The following is a 13,166-nucleotide window of genomic DNA, read 5'->3' on the forward strand; positions in this document are numbered from 1 at the left end:
TACAAACTAATAGCTCTAATAACCTAATGTGTGGCTCACTGTAAACAAGATTTGTGTTGATTTTTTTAAATGTGTGCCTCACTTGTCTCCACTCTTCCTTAATAACACCACTTAAGGACTCTAAATCTATGAACTTGCTCACAATATCTATATTGCCTGCACAAAAAACATAAGTACAAAATAAGTGTGAAGATGGATTAAATAACTACAAAATGACAAGAAAAGGATGAAAAGTTTTTAGGAAATCATATGGACTTACCGAGCTGAAGGGTCATCCATGTGCTGTTCTTTCTGCAAATTACACCACATATTTCCGAATTAAATAAGACAGTAAGGTGACTGACTATGCTACAAAAAATGCAAAATTTACTCCTTTTTATCTTTATCACAAACTATTATGTGAATCTGATATGGTTGTATTTTTTTTATTCCATATGCACAAATAAGAAACCAACAAGTTAAATAAACCTCATCTTTTCAGAAAGTTTTATGTGAAACTGGCATGAGGCTTTTACCTTTTACCATGAAAAGATCACCGAATTAAGGATTTGCAAAAGAAGTCACAATAGAAAAAAGGTCCAATCCAGACCTAACAGCAAGAAAACAAGACAAAAAAGTTTTCATCATGACGCAAACTGATCCAGGATGTCAAGATATAGACAAGAAAAAAAAAGCAATTATGCAACTAAAAGTCTTATAGATGTAATAAAACTTCTTCTTATCACACATTATCATGTGGAATTTTACCATAAAAGAAGATCACAGAAAAGCCACGAAAGAGAGACAAAGGTCCATTCTACGTACAAGATTTCTTGGACCTATCAGCAAGAGAAGAAGACAAAATATTGACATCATGATGGAACTATTTCTTCCATTTCCACATTAATTCCAAAGACATTATTACTCTTGGATAATTAAATACGAACACCACATGTCATATATATAAAAATTTCTAAAAATACGCACACAATATTATTAACATTTTCAATAAAACCAACAACTCATAATTAACCCATCATCACATTTGTTGGCATACAACTACCCTTACACACTAATTTAGAAACTTAACCAAAAAAAAAAAGACAAGGTTCCTTCTCCTTCCTAATAGAGAGTTATGTTATGTTGCTTACAACACAAACAAATGGGATTTAGACATTTAGTTACCTCTAAGGCATATTAGCCATACCTTGTGGATTACTGTTGTTACTGTGGACTAGCGAGCTCCCGATCCCTCCACCTGAAGATCCGCTTGTGGTCCCCACATTGACGGGAGTAGTGTTGACTATTTCCGCCTCTGTTTTTTTTCTTTGTTTCTGACTTGCAGGAACAAAGCTACCAACAATCATCTGTAAAAGTTACCAAGATAAAAACAAAGTTTCTTAGGGTTTGGAATCAGGAGACAGGAATTAGGAATCAGGAATGGAATGGTTGATTCCATTCCATATTTATGGAAAGAAAGAAAAAAAACCTGAACGGGTGATGCAGCAGTGAGAAGGCCAGCCACATTACCACCTAAAACACGACCATCTGGCCCTGAAAGTGACACGCTTAAACCACCAGTCCTGCTTCTTTGCCCATCACTCTCACAAACCATAAATGAACCACAAAGAGACAAGATCTCAAATCGTCCCTGTATTTTTTATAAATAAATTAAATATTTTTTATACATCAAAAATAAATAAATAATGAATTTTCAAGAAAAAAAACCTCGTATGTGACAGTTCCACCAGATGTTGCAGACTGCTGAAGTGTAACATTAGATATGGCGCCATTAGCTGATAGAATGCACACAGCTCGAGTGATGTTTTGAGAAAACCACATCAATTTTCCCAACACATCCTGCATTTAGATAAGAAATTACGAATTTTGGTAAATTAAAAATTTTCAGAAACATAAAAAGAATAATGATTGCACCTCTCCAGCTTTACATCAAGGATATGCGGCATGAACCCCACTCCTGGTGAACCTGAAAATGGTTTATGTTTGAATGAAATGTGGAAAAAATTGTAAGAAATTTCATGTTTTGTATGTTTTTATGAATTATTGTAACGCCTGTGTTTCCGGGCTTGCCATTTTTAGCAATTTAATAGTCTAGGTTAACCTTTATAACCCATTTTGAAATAATAACAATGTATTATTTGAGTATTATGTGTTTTGTGCTTAATTGCTTAATTATGTGGTTTGATTAATTAAGAATAAAAATAAGCGTCAAAATTTAAGTGTAAAGTAAACTTAATATCTTTGGTTAATGTTGTAGTAGTTGAAACAAGGTTTTCGAATCTATATAGAACGCCCAAATCTGACTTCGTATGAGGAAGTTATGATTTATCGAAGTTTCGACTTAGCGCTGTGCAGCCTGAAATACTCGAATTGAGATCGAGCGGTTTTTAGCCGAAGCAATCTAAATGAGAATCGAAGATCTCATTGTTGGTATCGAAGCAATAAAAAGTTAGGCGAGAACGGACGTCAAACGAAGAAGTTATGAATTTATAACGAAGTTTTTCTGTCGCGGCCTATTAAAAATAAATAATAAAAATAAATTCAAAATTAGCCGACGGAGTCTAAACGAAAGTTGTAGAGCGTAGTCTCAGCTTTCCGTGGATATAAAGAACGTCGAAAACGGAGTTCGTATGAAGAAGATATGAATTTCCGAAGTTTGATAAATAAATTGTATTTATTTTTAAATCAAAAATCCGGCATTATCCGAAGCCGAGTCACCAGTTCGATCCGACGTACGCCCCGCGTACGCGAGAACGCCCCGCGTACTCCGGAAGTGTCGACACTTCGGATGATGCATGCAGTGACGATTTCGAAAGCAGTACGCGCTGCGTACTGCAGTACGCCCCGCGTACTCCGAGGCTCCAGCCTCTATAAAAGGGATCCGAAGGCAGCCGAGAGTTTTGCCAATTTCTTCTCTTCTCTCTCCCATTTTGCATCGTTTTGCATGCCAGAAATACCCCGAAGCCCCGGTATTATTCTCTAGCCCCGAGGCAAGTCCCGAGATCCCGAAGATCCCGAGAAGTGCGGTTACCGAGTCGAAGCTCTGCCCGCGAGAAGTTCGATTTTTGAGGAGATCTTCCAGATCTGCTGTGGATTACTACTTCTGCAAGTCGTAGTGCTGTCCGATCATCTTCTGATCAAGTGAGTGTATACTACCTTTCATAAACACGATAATAATACAAGTGCGGTTTGAGTGTATTAAGTAAATTGTGGTTTATATGTGTGAAGGTATAGTTACTTTCTTCTAACGAGTAACTATGAAGTATTTTATATGATATACTTGTTATGTGTATATTTTGTGATTGTATGCGTGAATGGATATTCACTTTATTCTATCTCATAGATCTGAATTGTTTTCTATGGAATACGTGTTATGTGGTATGCCTCATCTGTTATCTGGAATATATATTGAATGAAAATGATATACAGGTTTTAAACTATGTATGAAAATATATATTTTTGTCTACTAATATGTTGGGTAGAACATGGGTAGATAGTTGGTGTGTAATAAACAGATGAGAGGCCTCGATGTTGTTGTTGTTGTTGATCTAGTTATTCAGCGGAGTATGGATAACGACCACGGACTGTTTCTAGACAGTCCAGTGGAACGCTAGCAGGTTCATAACCTGTTGGTGTTGTGAACGATGTGTTCAACGGTGTACTCTATCCCCCTCATGGTTGCCTTTAGGATATCTATTGTTGAGGAAACCCCTTCGCAGTGATGTTCGTCCCGATGAAAATCCTAGATTAGGTCCCTTGAGATAGTTGTTGTTTTAGGGACGTAAAGTGAGGATAACGGGAATGGGTAATCGGGATAGTGATTGGTTGGTGAAATTAAATATAACTTATTTATTGTGGGTTGAAAACCCTATATGCTCACCAGGCTCCCAAGCCTGACCCACTCAGTTTTATTTGTATTACAGGAAGTGGCACAAGGGCGTAAGATGGATGGATCATCTTGTTGTTTTGTTTACAAGTCTGTATATGTATATATTTGTTGAATGACTTGTAATGTTGATCGTTTATGTTTTATGGTCTGTATCAGAACATGACATCCCGAGTTTTGATTATATAATGAAATGCATCTCTTGATGAAATGCTTTGATAAATATTATTTTATCATGTTTTGTTTTGGGAACAAATTCCGTAACTCTTTCAAATCAAAAGGATTTACTCTGAAATTATTTAAAAGCATAAATGAAAATCGGTCTTTTCTGGCCGATATTTTGGGGATGTCACAGTTGGTATCAGAGCATTAGTTTAAGCGAACTAGGAATTTGTAGGATTTCTAGACTTAAACTTAGAATGCTAAGTGGAATGTTGAGATGTGTGTCTGTTGGATTTTAGACACGAGCACTAATTTATTTTAGGAAAGTTGCCTAAAATGCTTTTATGTGCTAAATGTTATATGTTGCCATATATGATATTAATTGTTCGGATCTACGGTCTGTTGCCGACCGGATCAGGAAACCTTATGTGTGTAGGATTCTAAGCGTATGTCTACGATATTAGAACTAGCATGTAAAAGTTTCGGAGTGATAAGGATGATTTGAATATCTATCGTGAATGAGGATCTAATTTCACCTTATTCGGTGTGTACATCAAAATGGTGAGAACAAGGAGTGGCGTTGGAAACGCGGATGAAAACAGGAATCAACCGCCAGTGATTGAGCAGATACCTATTGTAGCAGCAGCACCAGAACCAATAACAATGGCTGCGGTGCAAGCCATGATTCGGGCTATGCTAGCCGAACAAAGGGAGGAGATGCGACAAATGTTGCATAATAATAGGGATGAACCTATCATACCTATTGAGGAACCTGAATTGATTCCCGAGCAATCGGAGGAAGGGAACAATAGTCGCATGGTGAGTCAAGTTGGGACTCAAGAGGAACGAATGAACGATCCAGAAAAGAGAAACAACAAGGATGGGCGTATGTACAAGAACTTCTTGGGCGCCAAACCGCCAAGTCTTTCTGGGAGCCCAAAGCCTGTTGAGATAATGGATTGGATCTCCGAAATGGAGATGGTATTTGAAAGTTGCGACTGTAGCAACAAACAGAAGACCGTCTTTGCGGTTAGACAACTGAAGACTGGAGTCTTGAGTTGGTGGAAGTTGTTGGCAGATACTATGCCACGAGGAGAAGCCCTGAAAATGTCATGGGAGGAGTTCTTGGAATAGTTAAGGGTGCAGTATTGTTTGGAGATAGATCTGATTGATCTGAACAATGAGTTTCAAAACTTAAAGAAGGGGAAGATGAGCATAGATGACTATGCTACTGCATTTACTGAAAAGATGAAGTTATTTCCGTACCTAGTGCCAACGGAACTCTCCAAGATTGATAGGTTTGCTAATGGACTGCCTGCCGACTTTGGTCCGACAGTCAAAATGGCAACTACTCTGAAAATGGCTGTTTGTGCAGCTAAGAATGTGGAGGCCCAGCAGAAGGAAAAGGGTCTGGAAAGGATAGATGATGGAGAAAAGAGGTAGTTCGATGGAACTTCAGGGTCCAACAAGAAAAACAAGTTCTCGAAGTCTGGTTCGAGGGGAGGTGGAGGTGAAGCGAAATAGTGTGACAAATGTAAGAAGAAGCATCATGGAAAATGTGAGGTGGCGAACACATGCTACAAGTGTGGAAAGCCAGGGCACTATGCCAATGAGTGTACCCTCACTAAGAAAGTTTGTTATGGTTGTGGTGAGGAGGGTCATATGTCGACGGACTGCCCAAAGAAGAAGGAGGCAGCTAGACCCAACATTCCGCCAAAGCCAAAGGCGAGAGCATTCCAGATGACACTGGAAGCTGCTAAAGATGAAGCTGATGTCGCTTCAGGTACCTTTCTCGTTAACGAATTGCCTGCCCAAATTTTATTTGATTCTGGAGCCAACTACTCCTTTATATCGCATGAATTTGGTAGAAAGCTAGCTTTGCCTGTTGTTAGACTAGATAATGCCTTATTAGTCGAAGTTGCTAGTGGCAAGTTTGTACCTGTTAGCTATCGCATGAAAAACATCTTAATTGATCTGAATGGGAATAAGTTCCACGAGGAATTATTGCCTATCGAACTTAATGGTTTCGACATCGTATTGGGAATGGATTGGCTTAGCGCCAACGACGCCGAAATTTTATGCAAGAAGAAAATAGTCAAAGTAAACCCACCTGGGAAAGATTCGTTTATGGTGTACGGAGATAAACGCAGAGTGAATTCTGGAATCATTTCATTGATGAAAGCCAGAAAATGTTTGACCAAGGGGTGTACATCATATTTAGCATTCGTGATTGATGCTAAGAAGGAAAAGAAGGTGATGCAGAATATTCCAGTGGTGTGTGATTATCCGGAAGTATTTCCCGAAGATCTTCCTGGATTACCGCCTGATCGACAAGTGGAATTCCGTATTGACTTGTTGCCAGGAACGACGCCAATTGCGAAAGCACCTTATCGATTAGCACCGACGGAGATGAAGGAGCTAATGATGCAACTTCAGGAGTTATTGGACAAAGGTTTCATTAGACCTAGTTCATCACCCTGGGGAGCTCCGGTGCTATTTGTAAAGAAGAAAGATGGAAGTATGAGAATGTGCATTGATTACCGAGAGCTGAACAAGGCAACAATAAAGAATAGATATCCGTTGCCGAGGATTGATGACCTGTTTGATCAATTGCAAGGTTCGAGCTATTTCTCGAAGACCGATCTAAGGTCAGGATATCATCAGCTAAAAGTAAGAGAGCAGGATATAGAGAAGACTGCATTCAGAACACGATATGGACACTACGAGTTCTTGGATATGTCGTTTGGACTAACCAATGCTCCAGCAGCATTCATGGATTTGATGAATAGGGTTTGTAATACGTTCCTTGATAAATCCGTGATAGTGTTCATAGACGACATTCTGATTTACTCGAAAAGCCAAGAGGAGCATGGCAGACACTTGCGAGAAGTGTTAGAAGTCTTGAAGAAGGAGAAGCTGTATGCTAAGTTCTCCAAATGTGACTTTTGGATTCGTGAAGTCCAATTCTTGGGTCACGTGGCCAACCAAGAAGGGATAATGGTTGATCCAGCGAAGATCGAAGCTGTAACGAAGTGGGAACAACCGAAAAGTCCCACGGAGATCCGAAGCTTTTTAGGATTAGTCGGGTATTACCGAAGGTTTATCCAAGGCTTTTCTTCGATTGCTACTCCGTTGACAGCTTTAACCCACAAAGGAGCTATTTATGCTTGGAGTGAGAAGCATAAAGAAGCATTCGAGAAGCTAAAGAAGAAGCTATGCGAGGCACCGATACTTTCTCTACCCGATGGAGTTGAAGACTTCGTTGTTTATAGCGATGCGTCTGGGGTTGGATTGGGTTGTGTTTTGACCCAAAGAGAAAAGGTGATAGCATATGCGTCTCGACAGCTGAAAGAGCATGAAAAGAACTACCCGACTCATGATTTGGAGTTGGCAGCGGTAGTTTTCGCTCTGAAAATATGGAGGCATTACCTCTATTGCACGAAGTGCAAACTTTTCACTGATCATAAGAGTCTCCAATATCTCTTTAATCAGAAGGAATTGAATATGAAGCAACGACGCTGGCTAGAATTACTTAAAGACTACGACTGCGAGATAGTTTACCACCCCGGTAAAGCTAATGTTGTTGCTGATGCTCTCAGTCGGAAAGTCAATCTTGTAAGGAAAAGGCCAAGAGCGTTGAGAATTGAAGTTGTCTCGACTATTTTGGAAAGTATAAAGAAAGCTCAGAGCGAAGCTTCTGAGAAGAATGACCGAAGGGAGGAACATTTGGGCAAAACGTTGGTGTTCGGTGTAAACATTCATGGACTGAAGGTGTTCCAAGATCGGATTTGGATACCTAAGACAGGAGGAGTCAGAGATCTTCTGATGGAAGAAGCTCACAAGACCATGTACTCGATTCATCCGGGTAGCACTAAAATGTATAGGGACCTGAAACCCTACTACTGGTGGGCGACGATGAAGCTTGATGTTGCAAAGTATGTGGCCGAGTGTGTGACTTGTGCGAGAGTCAAGACACAACATCAGAAACCGTACGGGAGTTTAGAACCTTTGCCTGTGCCTATGGGTAAGTGGGAAGACATTGCTATGGATTTTGTCACTAAACTGCCAAGAACAAAGAATGGTCACGACATGATTTGGGTGGTCGTTGATCGATTCACTAAGAGTGCGCATTTCATAGCGGCCAAGGAGAAATGGTCCATGGAGAAGCTTGCGAATTCTTATGTGAAGGAAATTGTGAGGCTTCACGGTGTTCCGTTAACGATTGTGTTGGATCGTGATAGCCGTTTCACATCGAGGTTTTGGAAAAGTCTATATGAAGAATTGGGTACCAAGTTGTGTTTAAGTACAGCTTACCATCGCAGACTGATGGTCAAAGCGAACGAACGATACAAAACTTAAAGATATGCTGAGAGCATGTACTCTGGAATTCCTAGGTAATTGGGATGAACATTTACCGTTGGTAGAATTTTCCTATAATAATAGTTTCCACTCGAGCATTAAGATGGCACCTTACCAAGCTTTGTATGGACAGAAGTGTCATACGCCGTCTTGTTGGCTTGAGGCTGGGGAAAAGCAGTTTATGGGACCGGAGTTGGTTCATCAAACAGCTGAAAAGTTGAAATAATTAGGGAAAGAATGTTAGCAGCTCAGGATCGTCAAAAGAGCTATGGTGACAAGAAGCGAAGACCGATGACTTTTGAGGTTGGGGATTCGGTTTTGCTTAAGGTCTCACCGTGGAAGGGACATATAAGATTTGGTAAAAGGGGAAAGTTGAGTCCAAGGTTTATTGGACCGTTTAAAGTTCTTCAGAGGATTGGGAACCAAGCTTACAAGCTCGAATTACCAGAAGAACTGAATGGAATTCATAACACTTTTCATGTGTGTTATTTGAGGAAGTTCACGGGAGAAGTTCCCGACATAATTCCAATCTCTGAATTGAGAATTGATGAGAACAAAAGGTTGATTGAAGAACCAGAGGCAATTGTTGACCGAAAGACTAAGAAATTGCGACGCAAGATGGTTGGGTTAGTGCTTGTCGGATGGAAACACACGAATGGGCCGAATCTCACCTGGGAGACGGAGAGTGACATGATGGGTCGCTATCCGCATTTGTTTGTTGATGTATGATTCCGGGGACGGAATCATTCTAAGGTGGAGAGAATTGTAACGCCTGTGTTTCCGGGCATGCCATTTTTAGCAATGTAATAGTCTAGGTTAACCTTTGTAACCCATTTTGAAATAATAAGAATGTATTATTTGAGTATTATGTGTTTTGTGCTTAATTGCTTAATTATGTGGTTTGATTAATTAAGAATAAAAATAAGCGTCAAAATTTAAGTGTAAAGTAAACTTAATATCTTTGGTTAATGTTGTAGTAGTTGAAACAAGGTTTTCGAATCTATATAGAACGCCCAAATCTGACTTCGTATGAGGAAGTTATGATTTATCGAAGTTTCGACTTAGCGGTGTGCAGCCTGAAATACTCGAATTGAGATCGAGCGGTTTTTAGCCGAAGCAATCTAAATGAGAATCGAAGATCTCATTGTTGGTATCGAAGCAATAAAAAGTTAGGCGAGAACGGACGTCAAACGAAGAAGTTATGAATTTATAACGAAGTTTTTCTGTCGCGGCCTATTAAAAATAAATAATAAAAATAAATTCAAAATTAGCCGACGGAGTCTAAACGAAAGTTGTAGAGCGTAGTCTCACCTTTCCGTGGATATAAAGAACGTCGAAAACGGAGTTCGTATGAAGAAGATATGAATTTCCGAAGTTTGATAAATAAATTGTATTTATTTTTAAATCAAAAATTCGGCATTATCCGAAGCCGAGTCACCAGTCCGATTCGACGTACGCCCCACGTACGCGAGAACGCCCCGCGTACTCCGGAAGTGTCGACACTTCGGATGACGCATGCAGTGACGATTTCGGAAGCAGTACGCTCCGCGTACTCCGAGGCTCCAACCTCTATAAAAGGGATCCGAAGGCAGCCGAAAGTTTTGCCAATTTCTTCTCTTCTCTCTCCCGTTTTGCATCGTTTTGCGTGCCAGAAATACCCCGAAGCCCCGGTATTATTCTCTAGCCCCGAGGCAAGTCCCAAGATCCCGAAGATCCCGAGAAGTGCGGTTCCCGAGTCGAAGCTCTGCCCGCGAGAAGTTCGATTTTTGAGGAGATCTTCCAGATCTGCTGTGGATTACTACTTCTGCAAGTCGTAGTGTTGTCCGATCATCTTCTGATCAAGTGAGTGTATACTACCTTTCATAAACACGATAATAATACAAGTGCAGTTTGAGTGTATTAAGTAAATTATGGTTTATATGTGTGAAGGTATAGTTACTTTCTTCTAACGAGTAACTATGAAGTATTTTATATGATATACTTGTTATGTGTATATTTTGTGATTGTATGCGTGAATGGATATTCACTTTATTCTATCTCATAGATCTGAATTGTTTTCTATGGAATACGTGTTATGTGGTATGCCTCATCTATTATCTGGAATATATATTGAATGAAAATGATATACAGGTTTTAAACTATGTATGAAAATATATATTTTTGTCTACTAATATGTTGGGTAGAACATGGGTAGATAGTTGGTGTGTAATAAACAGATGAGAGGCCTCGATGTTGTTGTTGTTGTTGATCTAGTTATTCAGCGGAGTATGGATAATGACCACGGACTCTTTCTAGACAGTCCAGTGGAACGCTAGCAGGTTCATAACCTGTTGGTGTTGTGAACGATGTGTTCAACGGTGTACTCTATCCCCCTCATGGTTGCCTTTAGGATATCTATTGTTGAGGAAACCCCTTCGCAGTGATGTCCGTCCCGATGAAAATCCTAGATTAGGTCCCTTGAGATAGTTGTTGTTTTAGGGACGTAAAGTGAGGATAACGGGAATGGGTAATCAGGATAGTGATTGGTTGGTGAAATTAAATATAACTTATTTATTGTGGGTTGAAAACCCTATATGCTCACCAGGCTCCCAAGCCTGACCCACTCAGTTTTATTTGTATTACAGGAAGTGGCACAAGGGCGTAAGATGGATGGATCATCTTGTTATTTTGTTTACAAGTCTGTATATGTATATATTTGTTGAATGAATTGTAATGTTTATCGTTTATGCTTTATGGTCTGTATCGGAACATGACATCCCGAGTTTTGATTATATAATGAAATGCATCTCTTGATGAAATGTTTTGATAAATATTATTTTATCATGTTTTGTTTCGGGAACAAATTCCGCAACTCTTTCAAATCAAAAGGATTTACTCTGAAATTATTTAAAAGCATAAATGAAAATCGGTCTTTTCTGGCCGAGATTTTGGGGATGTCACAATTATGATATAACGAATTGAGTAAAGATAAACTGGGGAATGGAAATCCCAAGATAGAATGCTAATCTTATTATACAGGTTTAAAATTGTAAATTCTCACCAGTATAAGCAACTGAGGCTGCTTTCTTTACGCATATGAAAGAAGATCAAATAGTGGCTCAAAGAATAAGTTGTGAATCGTGGTGTAAGGGCCTAAAGCAATAATCTGCTCAAAGATGGCATGGATAGAATCAGAGAGAATAATAGATTTATTAATAACTTATTATGTTTTCTAACATTTGATATGCATGAAACATCTTTTGTTTATAATTACATATTACCATTTGGAGAATAGATACTGAGATACATAGGAATAGATGAAATATGTTTGGTATGACTTGTCACTCTGTCAGTTTCATCAGCAAACTCCTTCCTCAAAGCAACTACAAAAGTATATAATATATAAGAAGATTATGCAGAGAGATTGAGAATTACAAAAGGATCATAAGCTTTTTAGTCATAATACCAAAATCAGTGAACCACTTTCATAGAATGTGAGCAAACTCTGCATATTCCTTTTCTTCTTTAATCTTATAAAGAAGTAGAACAAGAGGACGAGTGACAATTCCTACAAAATAGATGTTAATTAATCAAATTTTATATTCAAAATTTTGAATCAGAAAATTTTGAAGATACAATAATTACCAGAACCACAAGGCAAAAAATCCAACACACACTCATGATGAATCCTGTTAGAACTACTGGTCGTTGCTATGTTTTAGGGGGCTTTATTTCGACTATGTAATGGACTAGTGATAGTCACGAGGTCCTAAAGAGTAGGATTAACCAGAGAGGGAGATGAATGTTAGGAAAGAGAAATGAAATTGGATGATTTAAAGGGATAAAGGATTTGCAGGAGTACATTAGAGTGAAAGGACATAGTGTGATGTTAGTAGATCAATAGAATCTGTTTCATTATGAACTTCACAACCACCACACTTAGATTTCCCACCACTATCCATCCCCAACGTCGCCGTCAGATAAAACAACACGTCCCTTATAAAAGGCGCAGGGGAGACGGAAAAGGGAGCTGCATAGATCGCGACGAAACCAACGACGAGAGCTGAAACGAAATTCTCTACAGATAAAATCGCGTTGAATCATGTTCGGGGGTTTCCACCACCAACGGATGCGACAGATGGGAACACATCAGGAGCGCCGTTTCCGAGTGCTAGAAGAGTGACTGCACCGGAGAGAGAGAGAGAGAGAGAGAGAGAGAGAGAGAGAGAGAGAGAGAGAATGTATAGGTAGTATTTGATCTCTCCGCTAATCGCCGACTCCAGTGTGTCGTAATCGTACGAAAGATCAGGAAGCGTGAACGTCTGCAATCCACGCACATGTTGCTAAAACCTGGACATCGCAACTAGGGTTTTAGCAAACGCGAGGGTTCGTAGAGCCATGTGTTCCAGGATAGAATAAACCATCGATTTATGATCTTCAACCTCTAATTCGAGTCATATAGTTTCGAATCTCAGAAAATTTACCTTGATACCTCTTATTTTTGATGAAAGAGGAGACTCAAATCTGAGAGAAAAATGAGGAGTCGATAATTAGGGCAAGAGGGAAAGAAGAAAAAAAAGGAAGACCAATCGGGAAATCGAAGCAGATCTTTACCATTTGCGTTTATAAGAGGTCAGAGTGGATATGAGCGAAAGCAGCGATCGTCGATTCTGATTTCCTTTTCTTCGATTGAACATCACAAAACCAACACGGGACCAACAGTTTTTCCTTCCTCCCAACCCTGGAAGACGTGGAATCGATGCCCTCTATTTTTGGAAGT

The 13,166-nt window shown here is 39.4% G+C and overlaps 1 protein-coding gene across 1 annotated transcript; it reads right to left on the reverse strand.

Moving 5' to 3' along the window:
- Positions 1-949: 949 nt before the first annotated feature.
- Positions 950-12,067, reverse strand: LOC145076082 (AT-hook motif nuclear-localized protein 10-like). The gene is made up of 5 exons (XM_079022088.1): positions 12,032-12,067; positions 11,853-11,954; positions 1,708-1,839; positions 1,469-1,630; positions 950-1,346 (listed from the first exon to the last, which is right to left on the reverse strand). The coding sequence occupies exons 1-5, from the start codon at positions 12,065-12,067 to the stop codon at positions 1,167-1,169; spliced, it is 612 nt and encodes a 203-aa protein (XP_078878214.1). The 3' UTR covers positions 950-1,166.
- Between the last annotated feature and the right edge of the window lie 1,099 nt (positions 12,068-13,166).

This window comes from Lactuca serriola, chromosome 9, assembly GCF_051521515.1.
Source record: "Lactuca serriola cultivar US96UC23 chromosome 9, Lser_US96UC23_V15, whole genome shotgun sequence".
NCBI classification, from domain to species: domain Eukaryota; kingdom Viridiplantae; phylum Streptophyta; class Magnoliopsida; order Asterales; family Asteraceae; genus Lactuca; species Lactuca serriola.

Coding starts and splice junctions, on each gene's coding strand:
- LOC145076082 (XM_079022088.1), bottom strand. CDS start 12,067: ATGAGTGTGTGTTGGATTTTTTGCCTTGTGGTTCTG. Junction 1,840..11,852: donor AAAGTGGTTCACTGATTTTG/GTATTATGACTA, acceptor ATCTAAATGCAG/GATGTGTTGGGAAAATTGAT. Junction 1,631..1,707: donor GTGGAACTGTCACATACGAG/GTTTTTTTTCTT, acceptor TAAAAAATACAG/GGACGATTTGAGATCTTGTC.